The sequence below is a fragment of the Ammodytes marinus genome (genome assembly GCF_949987685.1).
Source record: "Ammodytes marinus genome assembly, chromosome: 18".
Lineage (NCBI taxonomy): Eukaryota > Metazoa > Chordata > Actinopteri > Uranoscopiformes > Ammodytidae > Ammodytes > Ammodytes marinus.
In genome coordinates, this window is record NC_137222.1 from 19,508,863 (window position 1) to 19,531,497 (window position 22,635).

General features: G+C 42.0%; 1 protein-coding gene across 1 annotated transcript; it reads left to right on the plus strand.

Annotated features, from left to right (window-relative positions):
- Positions 1-449: 449 nt before the first annotated feature.
- Positions 450-8,835, plus strand: gtf3c4 (general transcription factor IIIC, polypeptide 4; the record flags this gene model as incomplete). Its single annotated transcript, XM_080047329.1, has 5 exons — positions 450-764; positions 2,049-3,812; positions 6,172-6,302; positions 6,732-6,820; positions 8,654-8,835. 5 exons carry the CDS (start codon positions 450-452, stop codon positions 8,716-8,718), a joined length of 2,364 nt encoding a protein of 787 aa, XP_079903455.1. The 3' UTR covers positions 8,719-8,835.
- Positions 8,836-22,635: the final 13,800 nt, after the last annotated feature.

Sequence of the window (22,635 nt, forward strand, 5' to 3'; positions counted from 1 at the left end):
CACAGCTGGATTTAGATTTATCTTCTCTTCATTCACTGAATTTTGTTAATTTATGAAAATGATCTAATCCTTCCGTTTCTGAAATTATTATTAGTTTACAGCATTTTTCATACCTGCCTAAAACTTTTGCACAGCACTGTAGGCTATTTACCAAAGGCTATATGCATATTACTATATGTCCATGAAGTTGAAATAGTTTTACAGCTCTGATAATTCAAATGTGTGGTATGTATTTGATTATACAGATGTATATTGACATGTATGTCTAAGGCTACATATTATTTCTCAGCAGCAGTATTAAATGACCTGGTCTAACCAGGTCTACAGCTGTAAACTGTGTTGCTGTCCTTATCATACACCGAGAACTATTTAACACCGTCTATGGGAGGAAGTCCCGCCTTCCACCCCTCCCGCGCTCTCCGTCGTCACTTCCACCCACGCAGAAAAACATGGCGGCTGCCAGTCCGTCAGATTCTGCTCTTCCGCTGCCCAGAAACGTAGTCATCAAGACCGAGCCAGAAGACGAGGATAGTCTGCCCGTGAGCTCGGAGGATGTGTCGGTCAAGCGGGAGCCCGTCGTCCCGCTCATGGCCCCGGTCAGCGGGCTGCAGCCTCTCTCCTGGTCGCACGATCACCGCCTGGCCGTGTGCACCAGCAGCTCCGTGTCGCTCATGGAGCTGGTGTGCGACGTCCACTGCAATAAACAAGACCTCACTCTGCACAGGACATCCATCCCCGTCCCGACCGAGACGTACAAACTGCGGGTAAATATCCACCGGTTTAGTCAAGAGTGTGACGCTCCATACAGTAAACATTCACACTGAAGGCTCAACCGCGTCCACAAGGCTATGATAAAGACTATATGAAGATGTGCTATCATCATCGTGTGTTGTATTAGGAAACCATAACAACAGCTAGTGGGCGTAGTGTCCCTCCCCCCCATCCAGCCGTCTGAGAGGGATATATTATAGTATAAAGGCAGTGCAACCAACTTCCAAATATCTCACAAGTGTCTTCTGCTCATCTTTCCTAACAATTCTAAAATATCAAAGTTAAAGGTAATCCAATGGAATTAATAGTTTCCACAGTTCATTGGAATCACATCTGGACTCACATCTGGACTATCAGATGAATTGCACATTACCTTCACCTCTACTTTGAACATGATGTGACCTGCATAACGGCTGTGAGGGCCACTGGTGATGTCATGAGAACTGTAACGTTGACACACACCACAACTGATGAGTAACACAAATGTGTCAGAATGTGTATGTGGTTATAAAATGTGTAGAGGTTAAACCTGTGAGAAAACCCTAAAATAGTGTACAATTGAACGGATATTTATTTTAATAAGCATTTATATATATGGTGGAAAAAACATTTTTCATCTGACCACCTCTGCAACAGTACAATGCGGACTTCTGTTCCAGCGTTGTCTCCCCCAAACTCCTTAAAATGATTGCACTGACCGCCATCTCCATAAGGTAGCAGACTAATAATGCACAAGTACTATAGAACCCCACTTCAAAAATACTGAACTATCCCTTTAAGCCACGAGTTGTTTCTGGCTTAGTTGAATTAAAAAAAAGTGCCTACCCAAGTATGCAATCAACGTTTTGGCTCCTACAAGATGATATCTGTGTCTGTTGGAGTGATGATTATATAAATTGTCTACTCATTAAACTAGTGTAAACGTGCCGTACAAACAGTAGAAAAAGTCTGGTAGTCGGTGGATGTTTCTGTATTTATTTATAATTTTATTTACCAGGATGAAAGAAAAATACTTAATGTGAAGGAATACCACTGTGACGAAAAGAGATAGTGAAAAGGTATTTTGCTGTGGTAAGACTGTTCCTGCTCTTTTTGGTGTAAACATGATTGTTATAAGAATGAATTTTTCTCTGCATTTACTTGCAGTACTATCAAACTAAGTCTTTAACAGTCCAGCTGCAAACATTGTTTCATATGTAGTTTGGATTTGTGCTGGAATCACCTGACCGTTTACCCTCCTAACATTTTTGTTTTCATCTGTGTTTCTATTTGTCAAGGTGGGACCATCAGCAGAGCTAGTTGAAGCAATTGATAAGTTCTCCACGCATCCAGACCCCACTGTAAGGCAAGTTTTTCTGGCCGACCGAGTGATCAACCCGTCGGTGGGAACGCATAAAGGAATAAAATATGCCAGTTGGTCTCCGCTCGGGTGTGACTCAAGCGGGCGCTGTCTGCTCGCTTGTTTAACACTGGACCACAGACTTTCCATTCACAACAGCCACAAGCGCCTCGAGTGGAACATGCTAGTAGATCTCACCAAGAAGTACGGCGAGAGGTTAAAGGAGCGAGGCTATGCCCAAAAAGATGACAAGCCTCCAGAGGCAAACCTGCTGGACATTGACGAGCTGCAGCGGCGCTTCCGCATGCAGACTCCTCTAAGGATGGAGTGGTCCAGCGTTTACACCATCAAACAGGTTCAGGCGGACAACGCGTGCAAGGACGTGGAGATTGTCCTCCTCGCCGTCTTAATGGAATGCGGGGACCTTGTGTTGTGGAAGTTCGTGTTGCCCTTTGTCAACGGGGCAGACGTCACGTTTTATGACATCATTGAATCGGGCGTGACTAGACCCAGCGACCTGGCGTGGTGGGAGTACGAAAACAACGATCGGCGGATGAGCGGCCTGATCATAGGTAGCGAGGTGGGACCCGTCAAGATCATGCCGGTCAGCTTAGCGGGAGTCAAGGGCTACTTCACCCTCCGACACCCTGTCATCCTCTGGAAGGAATGCGACGAGATCGCGGTTGAAAACATCAAATGCGTCCCGATGATCCACCCCATCCAGAAATCCAGCTGCAGCCTCATCGTAGCCTCGCGCGGCTGCTACGTCTTTTGGTGTTTGCTCATGATCTCTCCTGCCGGACTGAACGTGCACAACTCCCACGTGGCGGGCCTGCACTCGCTGCCCGTGGTCTCGCTAGCGGTCAGCCAACAGGGTGTCGCAGTGTACACGTGTTCCATGGACGGATGCATCAAAAAACTGACGCCGACTTTTACAGAGAACACGTTGATCTTCAAACAAGAGGACATGTTGAAGGCCGAAAACATAACGGGAAGGAGGATACACGGGATTGCGGTGAGCCGCAATGGAGCGTACATCGCTATCGCCAGCACGCAAGGTATGGTAGGTGATTTGCATCCAGTTAATAGGACCTACCAGGTTCACTTTGTGACCCTGAAAACACCAGAAATGGCGGCCGCACTGATGCTCAAATCACCCACGCAGAGCTTGTACAAAATGGCTGACCTGCTTGATCTCATCAGGTGGCAAATTTTGAAAAACAAGTGCATCCCCGCATCGCTGCAGCAAGAAGTTGACCAAAGGATCCAGGAAGTAGACTCGCCCTACCTGTGGCGTTTGAAGCTCTTTTTGGTGCGAATGCTCTACCAGTCACTACAGGCGCCTCTTTCAGATCACCTGTGGAAACCTATGCACAAGGCGAACAAGGTGTTTGTAAGGGACGAGGAGGAAGATGAAGATGATGATGAGGATGATGAAGATGAAGAAGATGCAGCGCGGGAGGAAATGGAGCCTGATGGGGTGAAAAGGGAGAAGGAGGTGGACCCAGAGGCGGATCGGGAGGAGCAGATTGCGGAGGTGCAGGCTTGGATCAATAATGTGGAGACCCACCTGATGAGAGAGAACATGAAGAAGGTGCTGGGCGTGGTCTACCTGAACACCTGGATAGCTCAGAACACCAGCATACCCACCTGTGGCCTGGTGGAGTACCTCTCCAGAGACCCTGACGACAGGGCTTCAGAGGTAAAACTCACCTCATGCTAGTCACTTCAGCTTCCTTCCATGAATGTTCTCATCGTGTTTTTATGACTTGAAGTCAGATACATTGTTATGAAGTGATATTTATGCAATCCAAATTATTGAGGAAGCAGAGGGTTCACTTTAAGCACATCATAGTGAGGGAAGTTATTCAAATTAAGCTAAGAAATACTCAACGGCATAAAGGTCTGCTTGAAGAGAAGAGCCTGCAATGACAACTTATGTGGAGTCAGACATTCTGGAGAACGCTTGTAGTTGTAATCACTTTTGTCAAAATCAGTGGAAAACTCCTTACAAGGTTGTGTAATGTGTATTTACACTGGACTGTATTCAGCGCACACACAGCACAGACAGGTAGCAGATCGTGAGGGATTATTTACTGATTTTGACAACAAACATTCTCCAGAATAACTGACTCCACCTTTTGAAAGCACAGTAAAGTTAAGAAGTCAATCAGGTAAAGTTGAGAAATACTTGAGAGAATACAAGTTTGCTTGAACAGTAGAGCCTGCACTGAGGACTTTATGTACTGCTACAAATTTCTCAAAGAAGAAGCAATTCATTCTCCATAAGAAATACAATTCCCATTTACCCAATGAAATGCCCGTAGTCTGTGCAGCTAAGGCCATCCTTGGCCTGTAATGACAAGTATCTTATGTGATTGTACCGCACCGCGCGCAACTACGGCATGCCGCGGGAGAGTTAAACGAGCAGAAACAAACCGACATTTAACTGGTGGCGAATGCCGATAATAAACGCAGTGCGGTTCTATGGGCATATTTAGCTGAACAGAAAGAAGTGCTCTGCAAAGCTAGACTAGTGTAAGACTCCACATCACCATGGCAACACAACCTATCTATCAGCTCAGACAGCGCAGAGAAAAGTCTGATGAATGCATGAGAGTGATGGCCCAGGCAAGTTTCAGTAAGTTTACAGAAGTGCCACACTGTTACTGCATTTGAAATGCATTTAGTCATGTTAAGGGGAAAACACATTGTATTTATAATTTCAACTATTTAGTTATTTTTAAAACAGCATGCTAGTGTAGGCCAAGAAGATTTATTTTCTGAATTTTCAATGCTGCTTTATTTTTATGTTTTAAATTAGGAAATACATGTTCCAAAACGACCAATTACCTCTATTTAAAAAGAAATCAAGCAAGTGGGCTAATAATAACCTTTAATTAATTATAGGCTATCGCATCACAGTAGACCTATTGTCCACAATAATCGCACAACAGCCCCCCATCCAAAAAGGAACTTTAAAAAGTTGAATTTGCACTTTGATGTGCATACAGATGTTCAGTGTATGGTCCATTATTTGTATTTAGTATGTCAGCATGGTATTGCACCAAAACAGTAGAAGTTTTCTTTAATTGTGCTTTATACTGTCTGCATGTTTGCACAAAATTTGTACCTGCACAAAGCAAACAAAATTGCACATTCTTTACTGTGCATTGGCATCTTTGAGCAAAATACCCCCAAAATCTTCGCCGCGATGCGCATCCCATGACCCTGGGCAGTGACCACCTTGACTAAGACATTTTCTGTATATAGTGGGTGTCCTAAAGAAATGCACCTGTTAGGAAGACAAAGAAGAAGTACTATATAATAAATAACTAAATACATCTTTACCTCATCACTTGATATTGTGGGAAGACTTGAGGCAGTGGTTGATGATGCCATCTTAAGCAACTAGCGTCTTGTCCTGAGAGGCCACCGTAGCTTCTGTAAATTCTCCCAAAAGGGAGGGTTAGCACATGTGTGTTGCAATCTACAATCTCACCACTAGAGGCAGCTCAGTACTCCGATATTACACACTGTACCTTTTTTAAGTCACCCTCAGAAGTGCAGCATGACATCACCCCCATAGAGCCCATTGTAATGAAATCTTAAATGATAACAAAGGGTCCTAGTTTCAATGCCTGAAAAACTGGGCACATACTTTTGACCATAAAGTGTATGTTTAATTGTTTACTGTTTTACCACAATTGTCACCAAACACCTATCCGCAGAGATACATAGACTGCTAAACACTTGCCTATTTGTTGTCACCAAAATAGAAATATTTTAAAATTTAAATAGAAATATTCTATGTTAAAAAAAAATCTGTTTGGGTAGCTTCATTTTAAAATGGTTTCATACCACAGCCATCATCTTTTTCTGACATGTACAGTATGTGTCATCAGATGAGGAAGTGTTTTACCCTTCATGAAATCATCAGAAAACTGTGCCGTCTTCTCTGCTGCCGCAACACAAGTCTGATGAAATTAAAACAGATGTGCTGTTGTAGTTGCCTGCACTTACAACCCACCTGCTCTGTGTGTGTCTGTCATTCTCCTCAGGTCCTGATTGGCCACATCAAGAAAAAGATGAACAAGCAGATGTTCCGTGAGCGCTGCAGCCTGTGTCAGGAGGTGCTGCCCTTCTCCGACCACAAACAAGCTACCTGTAAAAACGGTCACATGTGGCTCAGGTACAGACGTTTCCATCTCCTCTCACAAGTTCAACCCCAATCCACTGAAAATGGGGTTATTGCCCTTTTTTTATTATCTTAAGCCTTGAAGTGCCCCCACCGGTTCGGATGCAGCAGTTGAGCCTGACAGGACATGAATTGAATCTTAATGCCCTTATTTGACGGTTTATTTATCTTCACAGAGCAGTAATCAAGCCACCCACCTTTTGATATTTACCCAAGCGCCACTCTCATTGACTCACAAATATCCCCTGTCAAACATTTCTCCTGCTAGATAGAGGACGGTGCCTCTGGTGGGCACTGAGAGGGAAATCTGTGCCCGTCAGAATCACCTCAGTGTGTGTGTGTGTGTGTGTATGCGTGTGTCTCTGCTCTTGTCCCTGCCTGCCTGCCAGCTCTCTTAATGCCTTTCCTCTCGGCCTCCTCCAGGTGTGTGTTGTCATACCAGGCCTGCCAGACGCTGACGTTCAGACGCTGCCTCCTGCTGGATTCCATCGCCCGACTGCCAGAGCCTGAGGGTAAAGCGCCACTTTCCATCTCTCTCCACCTCCGTTTCACAGTCTCACTCTCCCCGTCAGCCGTCTCCTCCTGTCACCTTCAACGTCAGCCTCCATGGCACTCTGATGCTCAGATCAGCGTTTGACATTCTGGATTTCGAGGCAGTTGAAAACCTAAAAAAAAAAAAAAAGCAAACCGAATTGATTGAAAAAATTAGCGGCGTTATTTTGGTTTGTAAAGTGCTAAAAGCCACAAAATCCTTCTATGTCATTTGGGGAGTTAGTTGCATGACAGGGAAAAGCGTTAGGCGCATATGTATATCAATCCAAATGAAAGATATTGTCATTTCAGTTGGATACTACTAATACTTTACAGAATTTCCGTTTAGATGTATTACAACACAAAATATAGTATTGCCCAAATTTCTATGAAAACAATGACTGTTGCCATAGAGAACGTTTGATACAGCCACACCCACACAGTCCTGTTCAATGTTCTTGACAGCAAAACAGCGTTTTATAAAGTTTAAAAAAGTTTTATAATATTCCTGAACATGTATATTTTCAATCAGATTTTTATAAAAGCTTATTGAGACACCCAACTTTGATTCCCTAAAAGTCATGTGAGCAAGACATCGGGTGTCTGTAATGGTACTGCAGGATTAGATAAACCCAATTATCCCAGCTTTCTCCTGAGGAGAGACCATTTCTTTTCCACAGACACGCGCGGCCGGGTTTCTAATCGGCTTTTTACATGGAAGTATTGTGCACTGCAAAGTCTTCAGACAGGCAAAAGATCAATATGCTACACATCCTTGTATTGTAAATGATTCCATCCAGAGACTGGTCTAAAGTTACCAGGTGACTCATTACTAGTCTTACACAGCAGTTTTATTGAATCTGAAGATAATTTATTTTTATTTTGTCACATACATTTTGCATGTTTATTCTTTACTTGTCCACAGCACAACAGTCCTTGACACATAACGAATGCATCATCATGTCAATCAGATTCATGTCGATGCCAGTAGCAAACAGTTTTTTAAAACGGCTATTATAATAATAACAATATCGATACTGAACCGTAACACTTTTAAAATGGGTCTTCAGCAGTGTTTAGAGTTAGTTAGGAGAGCATAACATCGCATCGACTTCTTCGGGCTGCTACATGCATCACAGGTCTTTATCGGTCCTGACCGAGCGCCTGAGGCACGGCTCTCCTGGTCATTCCAGCCCATCTGAGCCCCAGACTGACAGCTCTCTGCAGTTTTTGGCATCTGTCAAAGTCAACCCTGTCCCAGCTCCTCTCTCAAAACATCTTTTCTGCCCTCTTCTGTGTCTGTTTCTTAAAGCTGTTGGCTTTTACAGTCTTAAACCTTTTTCAGAGATAGACAATATGTGACATTGCAGTAGTAAAAGTAATGGGTGTTGGGCTTTGAAATGTCAGTGGGTGTGAGGTAAATGTTTTGTTGAAATGCATTGGCAGAGCGGTTACAGTAACAGTGAAAATGGTCGTGCAACACTTGGCATCTGGTGCACCAAAGGAAACTCCATTCAGTGTTTTTTTGGAGGGGAGAATCACTTTGTATGATCTGAAATGACGAGAACAACTTAAAAATGGCTCATTGGAAGTGTCTTGTGGGACCATTGAACTGATTTATTTTCTTCATGCAGAAGAAATTATATTTTACCAAAATTAAGAAGAAGAATTTATTACATTGATCCAAGGAAGGCGTTACAGGACGTTCATCTTCTCTCTGGGCTTTTGTGGCCATTCCATTCAGACCTGTGCCGTGTCAAAGGTGTTTTCCAAATGTTTCTGACTGAATTCCAACATGAATTCTTTCCCCCCAGATCCAGAGTGGATAAAGAAGATACTGCAGACCCAGTGCACACTGTGCGACTCGCCCATGATCTAGAGCCCAACGACCGGAGGAACCTCAGGGTGTCCCTGTGACCTTCAGAGCCTCCCACTCTGACACACGGACCAATTCTGTCAGACATCACTGCTAAGACTTTTTACATTGTGTATTTTGTTCACGTTTTTATTACTTTATATTGTTATCTATGAGTACAAATAAAATGTTTGGATTAAACGTTCAAAGTCTATTTTTCTTACAAGAGTAGCCTACACAATGTGCAGAGGGACTGTTTCCCCCTGTCATAGTTTGAAATGAATATTTACTTGGTTAAAACATTTTGGACTCAAAACTTTACAGATTTCTTTATTTTCTTCCCCTATAAAATGAATTCCCAGTCAGACGCTGTGTTTGCACAGTGGTGCAAAAGAAACAAAGTTTGAAAAGTGGAGGTTTCTATTATTCAGTAGGACTTCAGGGCACCATAAATAAGCTCCCTCATTTTCCTGATGTTGACTTTATTTCCACAAACCTTTGGTGTAGTTTTTTATTGAAAGTAAGTGGAACTTACTCTGCTAGTCCTATTTTAGTGAGCCCTTTATTCTATTCCTCCCTTTTTTTTGAGCGCAACAAATAATACACTCTGAATAATACATATTCTGGAAAAAACTCAACATACCTACTTTAATTGGCACTGTAAAACAATTTCCAGGCTCTGGGAGGAGGAGGAGGGTAGTAGTGCTCAGTCATTCTCTCAGATGAGGACTTCCGCTAATGTAAACGCAGAAGAGAAGGAGCGGCGAGGCCTGGATGAGATGAGCAAGAAGGCAGGAAGAAAGCGAAAAAGTGTGCTTAAAAACCCGGCGCGGTCCCTCCCACGGGAGCGCGTGGTAATGAGATTCAGCAGTAATGAGGGACAGAACATGGCGCCAGATGTGATTCTAATTCTAATCAAGGAGGGGCGGGTGGTGGTGATGGTTGGAACGGGGGTGGGTGGGTGAGAGCTTATTGTTAAATACAATTAACCCTTTTTTTCATATTTGGAGTGGAACAAGGACTGAAGGGAGGTGGGTACAGGCTCAGAGGATGTGTTCTGGGCCCCTGGCCTGTTGTGGAGACACGGAGGTTGGCGGCCGGTGATCAAAGAGGAAGCTGGACTTGAGAGACTGGTCCAGCATCAGGGCCTCCTCCATCTATCTGTCTCTCATCCCTCACATCCCCCGGCCCGGCAGAGGTGGGGTGGGGGTCTGCCCTCCCTCTGTTGTCACTGGAGATGATAGCCTAGCCCCAGGGCGAGGAGAAAGCTCCAGCTCCAAACACTCAGGATCTCATGAAAGGGGAAGTTTTTCCTTTTATATAATATATATATATATATTTTAAATCCCCACATTTCTTTACCCAGTGGTGGCATTTATTGGCCCAACACTGAGTGAAGATTCGGTCTATTTGGGGGAAGGAAAGGGATATCCCCCATGTTACTAGAAAGTGAATCATTTATCACATTAGCTTGTGAAGGAGGAGACTGTTGGACTTGAAGAGATTAGTTTAGTTTGAAGAAGAGTGCAGTTGCACATAGCAACCTTGTTTTGAATAAACAGTAGTAGCAAGAGTAGATGCAAAACCAGTAACAATGCCCTATTAAGTAAATGTACCACTTGTTTAAACATAATGATAATTTAGTGAAACTACTCCCTGTAGCCCTTTGCGAGAGTGCTGTGCTGTGTGAGAACTGCATCTCAGTAAAGTCATGGTTTGTAGTGCAAAGATATTATCTGAAATGTGCAGAAAGAATTGCAGACAATTAGGGATATTTTAAAATACATACTATCAAAATCTACATAAAGCTATTGAAGACGAATGTTCATTTTTGACTTTGGAAAAAATAGTTTGGAAAGAATTATTACCGAGTAACTATTTGCAGAGCTTTCCATCTTGTCTGGTGGAGTAAGATGATGTATACTTGGATTCTTAGCTAATAAAAAGTACAGTCATATGAAAAAGTTTGGGAACCCCTCTCAGCCGGCATTATAATTGACTCTGCTTTCACAAAAAAAATATAAAAATGGTATGTCTTTAATTTACCAGGAACAGCTAAGTACTGGGATGTTTTCCAAACAAAGATTTTTTGAAAAGCAGTATTTGGTTGTATGAAATAAAATAAAATGTGAAAAACTGGCTGTGCAAAAATATGGGTACCCTTGTGGTTTTGTTGATTTTAATGCCTGTAACAGCATGTAAAACTGATGAATTTAAACACAAAGTTGGTTGGATTATGTTGTTAAGCCTTGAACCTCATAGAAATGTCTGTTTAATCATGAGAAAATGTATTTTAGGTGCCTAAATGCAAGTTGCACTTCTCTTTGACTCTCTGCTGAAGTGAGACAGAATGGGATCATCACAACTGCTCCCAAAAGATCTTAAAAACAAAGATTATTCATTATCATGGTTTAGGGGAAGGCTACAAGAAGCTTTCCCAAAGGTTTCAATGGTCAATTTCTACTGTAAGGAACGTTGTCAGGGAATGGAAGGACACAGGCACAGTTGCAGTTAAACCCAGGTCTAGCAGACCAAGAAAAGTACAAGAGCGGCATATGCAGCGGATTGTGAGAATGGTTGCACACAACCCACAGATCACCTCCAAAGACCTGCAAGAACATCTGGCTGCAGATTGTGTATCTGTACATGGTTCAACAATTCAGTGCAATTTGCACCAAAACATCTGTATGGCAGGGTGATGAGAAGGAAGCCCTTTCTGCGCCCACGCCACAGATATGGTTGCATGGAGTATGCAAAAGCTCATTTAGACAAGCCAGATTCATATTGGAAGAAAATGCTTTGGACTGATGAGACAAAAATTAAGTTATTTGGTCTTTATAAAAAGCAGATGTTTTGGTGCAAATTGCGCTGAATTGTTGAACGATGTACAGATACACAATCTGCAGCCAGATGTTCTTGCAGGTCTTTGGAGGTGATCTGTGGGTTGTGTGCAACCATTCTCACAATCCTCCACCTATGCCGCTCCTGTTTTTTTCTTGGTATGCCATGCCTGGGTTTAACTGCAACTGTGCCTGTGTCCTTCCATTTCCTGACAACGTTCCCTACAGTCAAAATTGACAATTGAAACCTTTGGGAAAGCTTCTTGTAGCCTTCCCCTAAACCATGACAATAAACAATCTTTGTTTTTCAGATCTTTTGGGAGCTGTTTTGATGATCCCATTCTGTCTCACTTCAGCAGAGAGTCAAAGAGAAGTGCAACTTGCATTCATGCACCTAAAATACATTTTCTCATGATTAAACAGACATTTCTATGAGGTTCAAGGCTTAACAACATAATCCAACCAACTTTGTGTTTAAAGTCATCAGTTTTACATGCTGTTACAGGCATTAAAATCAACAAAACCACAAGGGTACCCAAATTTTTGCACAGCCAGTTTTTCACATTTTATTTTATTTCATACAACCAAATACTGCTTTTCAAAAAATCTTTGTTTGGAAAACATCCCAGTACTTAGCTGTTCCTGGTAAATTAAAGACATACCACTTTTATATTTTTTTTGTGAAAGCAGAGTCAATTATAATGCCGGCTGAGAGGGGTTCCCAAACTTTTTCATATGACTGTAAGTAGACCTGTTTTTTTTCCTTTTACATGAAATATAGATACATCCACTGTTTCCCTTGCACTCCTCTTACCATATCCGTTGTGATTTCCTGGCTTTTGTTCTCAGCTGGACACACACCTTAAAGGATTTTTACCATTTCTGTCTCTCCTCAGCGTCACTTTCAGCTCAGACATCACAGATCCTCTGAGCTATGTTGTCCAGTTGTAAAACTGACATGTCACGAATCAACACCTCTCTGTGGGACTTCTCCCTTTCTCAATCTGAACCAAAATAACTTACCCTAACTTCTGCCAAAAATAATTGAGAAAATTATTATTTGTCACCAGTTTCACTGTTTGTTGATGAAAAGAGACATTAGCAATATTGACACCGAGATACAGTCACATGAAAAAGTTTGGGACCCCCTTCTAATTTTGGGGATTTTTGTTCATCATTAGCTGGGATTTCAAAGAAGCAAATTCCTTTTCATATATGACATACCTTAGGGAAACAGAAGCAATTCAGCAGTGTCATTTTGTTTATTGGAATAATAGAAAATATGCAATAAGCATCATAACAAAATTTGACTGGTGCATACATGTGGGCACCCCAAAAGAAAAATGACATCAGTACTTAGTTGAGCCTCCTTTTGTAAAAATAACAGCCTCTAGACGCCTTCGGTAGCCTGTGATGAATGTCTGGATCCTGGATGAAGGTATTTTGAACATTCTTACATACTAAAGCGATCCAGTTCAGTTAAATGTGATGGCTGCCGAGCATGGAACGCCCGCTTCAAATCATCCAATAGATTTTCGATGATATTCAAGTCATTGTACTGCAACGGCCATATCAGAACATTGTATTTTTCCCTCTGCAGGAATTTGAACTGTGTTAAGGGTCATTGTCTTGTTGGAATATCCAACCCCTGGGCAGCTTCAACTTTGTGACTGATGATTGAACATTATCCTGAATAATCTGTTGAAACTGGGTTGAATTCATCCGACTATCGACTTTAACCAGGGCCCCAGTCCCTTAAGTGGCCACAGCATGACCAAATTTGACAGTAGGTACCAGTTGTTTTTCTTGGAATGCAGTTTTCTTCTTTCGCCATGCAAAGCGCTTTTTATAAAGACCAAATAACTCAATTTTTGTCTCATCAGTCCAAAGCATTTTCTTCCAATATGAATCTGGCTTGTCTAAATGAGCTTTTGCATACTCCATGCAACTGTATCTGTGGCGTGGGCGCAGAAAGGGCTTCCTCCTCATCACCCGGCCATACAGATGTTTTGGTGCAAATTGCGCTGAATTGTTGAACGATGTACAGATACACAATCTGCAGCCTGATGTTCTTGCAGGTCTTTGGAGGTGATCTGTGGGTTGTGTGCAACCATTCTCACAATCCTCCACCTATGCCGCTCCTGTTTTTTTCTTGGTCTGTCATGCCTGGGTTTAACTGCCACTGTGCCTGTGTCCTTCCATTTCCTGACAACGTTCCCTACAGTCGAAATTGACAATTGAAACCTTTGGGAAAGCTTCTTGTAGCCTTCCCCTAAACCATGACAATGAATAATCTTTGTTTTTCAGATATTTTGGGAGCTGCTTTGATGATCCCATTCTGTCTCACTTCAGCAGAGAGCCAAAGAGAAGTGCAACTTGCATTTAGGCACCTAAAATACCTTTTCTCATGATTAAACAGACATTTCTATGAGGTTCAAGGCTTAACAACATAATCCAACAAATGTTGTGTTTAAAGTCATCAGTTTTACATGTTGTTACATGCATTAAAATCAACAAAACCACAAGGGTACCCATATTTTTGCACAGCCAGTTTTTCACATTTTATTTTATTTCATTCAACCAAATACTGCTTTTCAAAAAATCTTTGTTTGGAAAACATCCCAGTAGTTAGCTGTTCCTGGTAAATTGAAGACATACCACTTTTATCTTTTTTTTGTGAAAGCAGAGTCAATTATAATGCCGGCTGAGGGGTTCCCAAACTTTTTCATATGACTGTATGTGTTTTCGAAGAGTAAGATACAAATCATGCTGGTTTTCAAAGGTGTTACAGATGGAATTGATGGCTGTAGAAATGTGGTCCAAGTCATTTGGTGCAGTTATTCTATCCATAGTAGTGGCCATTGTGTCTTTCACAGGAAAGCTTTCTCACAGATGGCCAAACAAAGAGAACAGAACAGTTGAAAAGAAAACATGAAGCCTCTTTATTTGTGCCCAAAAAAAGCAGAACTGAAAAATTACCTTATACTGTGTTTGTAGAAAAGAGCTGAGTCGAGCACTTAACTAAAACTGCCTCAGCTTAGTTCCAAGTAGCAGAGACTGTGCTCCGAAGATAACTGAAAAGTTAATGTAACTAAAAGCCTTTCATGATCGGCCCTTGCCATGGTAAGTATGTTATGTTTGGTGCCTTCGTGTCAGCCCAGGTATCAGTTTTTCTTTTCAGCCTGGGGATTTGGTGCTCCGTGTTATAGTTTGTCAAGTGGAAGTGGCTCCTCAGGTTGTAATGTTCCTGTCACTGATAGGTGGAGACCAGTGTGGTTACAGAGGTTAGCTGTGTTTGGTTGATCCTCCTCCCGCTTTAGTAGAATAATCCGTCAAAGAGCAGTTCCACTAGTAATTACCTGCTTCCCCTCCCTTTCTCCCCCACTGTCTTTGCTCTCAAGACTTCAAACGGGGGATTTTTCTCTTTGCATACAATATTTATATCCTTTATGTCAGTGGCTGGATGGCATAAAACATTCATGGCACCTTTTCACACCTTAATTCCATGTGATATTCCTTTTGTTTTGTTTAGACTAGATTGTGAACATGATATGTCTCACCGTAGTCTCTCAAGAGCATCTATTCATTTTGTTGCTTCAGACTATTCTAATTTAGCCTGTAAAACGTGGCAGCTGCTTCGCCACCTCAGACGTGTGACTGCATCACCTGGTGCGATCCCAACATTGTTTTCTTTGTGACTAGCTGCTTTCATGTGTGTCCTGTTGATTCTTTATACGATTAGTCCCACATATGAGAAGAGTTTGGTAGCTGTTTATGAAGGCACACAACATGTCAGAGATTCAATAGCATCTCAATTGTCTTAAAAAGTTGCATTATGCCAGTGGTTTTCAAACTGTGTGGTGGCGCGGGGTTATGGCAGGGGGGGGCGCGGATGAATATGTGATTTTTTCTTTATTTTTATTTTTTTGGAGTTTGTGTTTTTTATATTAAGATCACAGCATAGCTGGAAAAGAGTTCTTCTACTTCATTCCTTTCACTGCATCTAAATGCATTAATTATATTACAGAGAAATAGGTCTCGTTAAAGAAAAAGAGCGCCAAGCCCAATCCAGAGGACCCTGCATAATTTTTTTTATTTTAAATTAATATTTTTATGGAAAATCCATGTGTCTTTCTTCAATAGCTTCTAATTCATCAGACCCAGTGTCTCCAAATTATTTGTTCACACAAAATTCCTCATATTTAGCCTCTTAATTTTCCTCAAAGTGCACCAGATTCATGCATTTCACTTTAAAAAGGTGAAAGAATATCTCCCGGGGGGGCATACCCCCGGGCCCCCCTAGGAGGGTCTGGTTCTCCACTGGCTACTATTCTCCTCCAGCAGGACATTGGAGGCACTAGCGAAAAAACACTGGGTGTGTGAATGACATTTAACTAGTCAATAATTTGGGAAAGTCTGTCTGCCTATCTTTCTCATTCCGCTGCACACTCAGTCACTACTATCCATGCTTAAAGGAAGCAGGATTAAAAAACTGGATTAAGATGTTAAAATGTATTAAAAAATTTGTTTAAAAACGCACAAAAATGTTTAGAATGTTTCAAAAATATGTTTACATTTGTAAAGTAATTAAAATATCTTTCAAAACACACAGGGATTTAGAATTTTTTTTTTGGGGGTGGCTCCGCTGAAATTTGTTCTCTGAGGGGGGGCTCACTTAGCCTGGTCCAACCAGACCATCATACTTCATTTCATTTGTACAGAAGGTCTGGAAGTGCTGTAATTGGCAAACATTCACTCACTTGGAGGCGGGTGTCTGTCGAAGTTTAAAACTATTGGATCTGCCCATTGCCACTCTGGATTAGCCAACCAATCGCATTACGTTTGGTCGTCACGTGTGTCATGAGCCGGCTTTTGACGGTGCGTTCCAGTTGGACAGGGAACTCGGAAATTTCCGACTTCACTACATATTGTAGTCTATGAATCTACCGGTACCTGGCAACAGTAACTTGTTAGAGCCTAATGTTTAGTTATTTGGACGAGAAAGGTTTTAGGCGTCCATACTTTCGCGAGCAGATGCACTGGAACACAGACAGGTCGGAACTCGGAACTACCAAGTCGGAAATCTCCTTCTTCCGAGTATAAAGGAACGCAGCATTCAACTGAAACTGGAGCGCGACTTCGACGTCATCGTTCTCAGCCACTCGCTCTGTTCGCTGATTGGACGAATGTAGATTCTCCGGAGAAAACTGCGAAATGCACTGTACACCCAGACTGACTACTGAAGGGAAAATGAAATTTGGCCGGAAGTAGTCGGGCGGGCATTGTGCGTGTGGAAATGCTCTTACTTTCACTAATAAACATTGCCGGGTGTTCTACTGTTGATATTTTAAATTTTGATTCCACCAAATTTATTTTTAGTGATCTCCCATCATGATCATTAAAGACTTTTTTCCAACACATTTCTTCCTCAAAGATGACAGTTCACCACTACGTATCCAGGTTTTAATAATGTGTTGGACAGTTCTTAACACGATTTTAGTAGTTCCATCTTCTCCTGAGTAGTTTTCTTTATTTCATGCAGGCCAATCATTTCACCCTCCTGAAACAAAGTTACATATTTTCCAAAACCACAGCATACGTCTTCTGACATGGTTGTTTAAGAAATAAGAAGCTATTCACTGCATCATTTAGGGTTAAATAACTTGTTGCCAACTGAAACATATTAATCCCTGCATTTTTCGACCGATGGAGGGCTCTTGCCTATATGCTTAATAAAATCCAGGTGGTGACATGTTTTTGGCCGGGGAGTGTATACATGTAATGATAAGTATGTTGTATGTTTATACAGTCCTCTTGGCCACAATGATTTCCCAGGATCTTTCAGGATCAGTGGATAATATTTAATTTCTCTTGCTGGCTCTCGTGTTTGGTTAGTCCTGACTATTTACAGATTCCAGGCTGGACTGTGAGCTGATTGGTTGGCTAGTTATTTTTTCGGAAATTGTGATATTCGTAAAGTTTGATGGTAATAAATTCATAGTATTAGAAATGAGAATCCCATGATCTACAGACCAAACCATGGTGTCTAATCCGCCCACATTTATGAACACGTCTAAAAACCTTAGAAATCTAACTTTTCTTATTGTAAATGCATCTCTGTAGCATCCAGACAGGAAGCAGACTGCCCGTCAGCTCTGAGAAGAACAAAGCTGACGTTAAATGTAGGGCCCATGGATACCACATAGTAAACACTTTGGCACAGAGACAGCCCGTAGCATCATTGCATTTGTGCAGCTGCCGACTCCCTCCACGCCCCCGAGAGGCTTTCACTCTTCTGTTGCTAAAAGTCTTCTAAACTGAGCCGCATCCCCCCCCAAACTTGTCAGTGCTAATGAAGTCAGTATGCAAGGTTGTCTTCTGCTCTCTCTGAACCGATGGGGCAAACACGCTTGTCTAACTGCTTGACTCCCCGCTCTCTCGCCCCTGGGGAGCTGAATGGGGTGGTGGGGGGTTAGGGGAGGGCGGTGACCCGAGACCAGCCGATGGGGGGGAGGTTGTATGTCCATCATTAGAGTCACTATTTGTTCCCGGCTTTGAGAGCACTGGAGTGGAACTAATACTGAACAGCAGAATGGACATGGAGAGGGAGGGCCACTTTTTACTGCTACATTAATTAAGCTCATTCTCAACATGCTCCCTGTCTCCTCCGGTTCTGCTGTAATTAAGTGGAGGGGCTGCTTCTTGTGTGTGTGGGTGGGTGTGTGTGTGTACGTACGGTTGGTTTAACCTTTTCTGACGTTTGGCACAACATCCCTCACTTTCAGAGCTATGTATTTATTTAGTGCTGTGTGGTAGTGGTACTTTGTAGTTTAACTCGCCACATTTCAGAAGGAAAATTACTGTTCACTAGGGCTGTAACTATGAATGATTTTCATTTCATCAGTTATTTCTGCATTATAAACTGCATTCCAAAATGAAGAAAGCGAATGTGAGATTGTGATAAATAGTAATTGCTTAATTATGTAAATTATAGGAAATTATTACTTATGATATCGATTAGTTTGATGTTGATCGACTTAACTTTTATTTGACATGTCGATGTTGTTCAAGCACTATAGGTTCCACTCCGCTACAAACTATTCAAAGTTTACAGATGTAGGTAAGCTCACAAATATCCCTTGCGGGGTAAAACTCCTCCATCTCTGACATTTCAATGTTCTACCAACAAAGAAACAAAATAAAAAACTAAACAAACATGTTCAAGCTCAATGCCATAATGCATGTTAGATATTATGTTGAAAGTTTTAAGTGTAGGTTCTCAGCTTGTGTTAATTAATTTAAGCCACGATGCATTGTATTCTGCTCCCATGTTTTATTGTGTGTAAATAGATGCTACCAAAACATTTGTAAAGGGAAGGGCCAAAGTAGAAGCTAGTATTAAGGCCTTGGTTGTATCAAGATATGGTGCTTTTTAAATGTAGGCATACTAACTAATTATTTATTACTAACTAATACATTCGCCATGCATAGAGAGTGGGGGTCGTACATTTCCCAAAGTTCAGCTTATGCTCCAGGGCTCCCTTGTGGCTTAATCGGGCTCTGGCTACATTTCAACATCAATATCCTCTTCAGATATACACTTGTCACGTGACTATCAATCAATCATCAGTGACATTTTGTCTAATTTGTAGAACTCTATACACCAACCATTTGTCTATTAATTCATGGTTCCTGTCCTTGGGACTCATACGAGGGTAAACGAGTAAAATCCAAGGGGTTAAGAGATGATTTAGATAGGATGGATCTTCATAAACCACAACATGTGTTTGCTACACTAAACGATTTTCAGACCTGCCTACAATATTTGCTTTTTTAGTGTGAATTACTACAAGCCAAAATGTTTGTTAAATTAGTGTAAGTGATCAAATTGAGAAGGCTGCGTAATTTCCAAAATGGATCCCTCAGGGTTGGGATTTTCATTACTGATGATACTTTAACATGTACTGTGGCATGAACGAGAACTTTTGGTATGTAAATGCATTCCATAGCTAATACTTATTTAGTTTTACTTGACTCAAAATGAGTACTTTCCTTTATGTAAAATAATGGCGTACTTCTCAGTTTAATGAGATCCAGGAGATGTAACTTTGAGTGTGATTGATGGAGATATATTTCTTTGTTATTATAGAACTATATTTTCTTTTCTTTCCTTTTCTGTACTATAAGATGACAGGTATAAGTGAACAAGAAGCACTGGGGGCTGTGCCTGAGCGCGTTGTCGGCAGATCTTAAGTGAAACATACTGTGCAGCAGGCCTGCAAGACATCACGTAGCGTGTTCATAAATGCGGGCGGATGATGGGTGTCTGTCTCCATCAGCACCAGCGCCGTGAAGTGACAGCTCTCTGTAACGGTGACAAGTTAGGGATCCAGCGTTGAGACAGATTGCCTTCAGGTGGCTCCATTTGCTAAATCTCACCAAGAATATGAAGCACTTAACTTGTCAATGGCTTTCTGTGCCTTTTATATTCCACATTTTCAACAGGAAAGAGAAAGTGGTTAGGGGGAGAGAGAAAGGACTTGGGGTCTCATTTGAGAGTTTGCTTTAATATCTGTCTTTCAGAGATCAGAAGGGTGTCATACTCTCACACCTCACATTTCACAGCGTCGATCACAGGCCATGTAAAATTCCCTTAAAAGTGCATTATGCAATATAACAGCAGGTTTGGGTGACACGTATCTGCCAAAGGGGAGGCAGGCCTGTTACAGACCTATTGCCTTTTACAAAAATGATTTCATCACAAGGCCCAGGGAATCTTTTGTGAATTTCGTTGGTTTGTATTGCGATTGCAGCCGGTGACGGAAATTCAAAATGAACCACACTACTTGTCTGAGCGGTTGATCTAGATAATCCTGCCCATTCAGTCTTCTGTGCGTCCGCATGAGAGGGGAAAGAGAAATTATTTCAGGGGCCTGGTTATGCAGAATTTCTAATGAGTATTTTTGTATAAAAAAGAAAGAAAAAAAGGAAATACCGGTAATAACTATGTGCAAAACCATTAGAATGAATATTTATGCCGCTTGTTATGAAATATTCATTAAGTCGGTGTAAAAAAAGAACAACGAGGGAGACTGGGGGGAGAGAGAGAGAGACAGTGTGTTTACTTGTGTGTGTTTGTATGTAAAATGGGGGGCGGTGGGGCCCTCATCACCTATTGCACAGGAGTACTGACAAAACCCCCCGGATTGAATATCTGACATCTCTTAACAAAAGCAGCCGCGGTAGCATCTTCCTCCTTGTTTGTTTCTCCTTTTTTTTGTAAATTCTCTTCTCCACCATCTCTCCCTCTTTCTCTTTCTCCATGCCTGAGGTGTACGAGTCCCTCTGTTCATCCGATCTGCACACCTCTCCTTCTTTCTTTCATTCCCTCACTTCCCCTGCGTTCCATCTACCCAAATTAAGAAATTAATGAGGGATAGGTTCTTTACCAACTGCCCCCGCAATGTTTACCACTGATGAAATTATAATGCAGGGCCCCTGCTGTATTATTTATAAGCCAATTAGGGGAAGTATTACTTGATTTGATGGGGAGCCGACACACAGAGTACATTTAACTAATGGAGACCAAGAGAGTAAAGCGAAGGAAGGGAGGGGAGGGAGGACAGCTGAGGCGGACTATTCCGTACGATGCTGCTCTAGGATTACGTGGCTAATTGCCCTGCTTTATCTGTCTGTCACGGATAGCCATGCATATTTTAGCGTTCCCAAAGACTTTGATTGTTTGCACTCGTGTTGGGGCTGTAACAAGTAGAGCAGAGGCCAGAGTGGAGTGTAGTTAAAAACTGGCAGCAAGGGGAGGCAAAGGGAGGGGAGGAAGAGGAGGGGGGGCCGTGTACAAAACTCACACACACTGTGACAGGTGGAGGAAGAGTTTTGACAAGGAGCAAAGAGGTGTTGAGGTGGGGGAAATGGTACAGGAAGAGGGGGGGGGGGGTAAAAAGTAGTAGAAGTCGCTCATTGAGCGACTGCAATTAGATGGCAGCACAAACAGTAATTAATTTCACTTATTGTAGCCTGTAGCCAGGCGACGGCTCGCCGACCCCTTCGGCACAGAGTTAAGAAATTATTTCGTTAAGTCTGTTGTCTCATTTGCATGGCTGGTTTGCGCCGTCGCACGTAGTCACATCCAAAGAGGCAACAAGGGACTAAAATCTCCCTCCCGTGGAACGCATGATGCACTGCACAACAGCAGATGGAGAACTATGGTTTTAAGAGGAACACGTGATGTATGCATAGGGTAGCTGAACAAAGGGATTACTTGATTATTTGACGAGATGACTCAAAATGAATAAAGATTTATCACAAGTTCATAGTCTCTGGTCTTTAAGAAACGTTTCGCAGCTCTAGTCTGTTTCAGAAGTTGATGAAACATGCAGAAAACTAGCTGGTTTAAGTTTCTCAAACGTGTGGATTGTTAAGTGGTTTTTCTGCATTTAATTGTAAATGTAATATCTTTAGGTTGTGGAACATTGGTTTGAAAAATCCATCATTCGGACTATGTGGCACTTCATGCTCTTAGAAGCTTGTGAAGAACATTTTCCACTAGTTTTCATTAGTTGTGTCCTTGATGTCTATTGAATTCTTTTGGGTTTTTCAAATAAAGCAAGTGATCTGCATATGTCATCATTGGTCAATAATCAATCAATCAATCAATCAATAATGGAAATATTATTTCAGCCATACAAAAAAGTTACTCGTAAAAAAAACCTCCAGCCCCTTAAAAATGTGGCCAAAAGAATACCCATTATCGCCCCTGGAACTGTGTGGTTGAATAATTGATTTTCTGAAAATTTTATATGGATCCTTGAGGCCGAGCTGTAGGCCAAGACCTCCCTGGTGCAGAGTTTGACGCGGGCAGATAGATTGTGGCAGAACCTGCCTAAGCACCTGGAGTGGAGTACCTCCGACTGATGAGCTTTTTGAAAGTTGATCAGACACTTATGTTAAGAAGGGGAAACTGGAGCAAAGGCATCCTTAATTATCTGATGAGGGGAAGCTTATCTGAACGGTTTCTTTTTCTCTCCTCTTTTATCCTGCAGGATCACATGGCAGATCTTTACATAACAAAGGAGCTACCCGG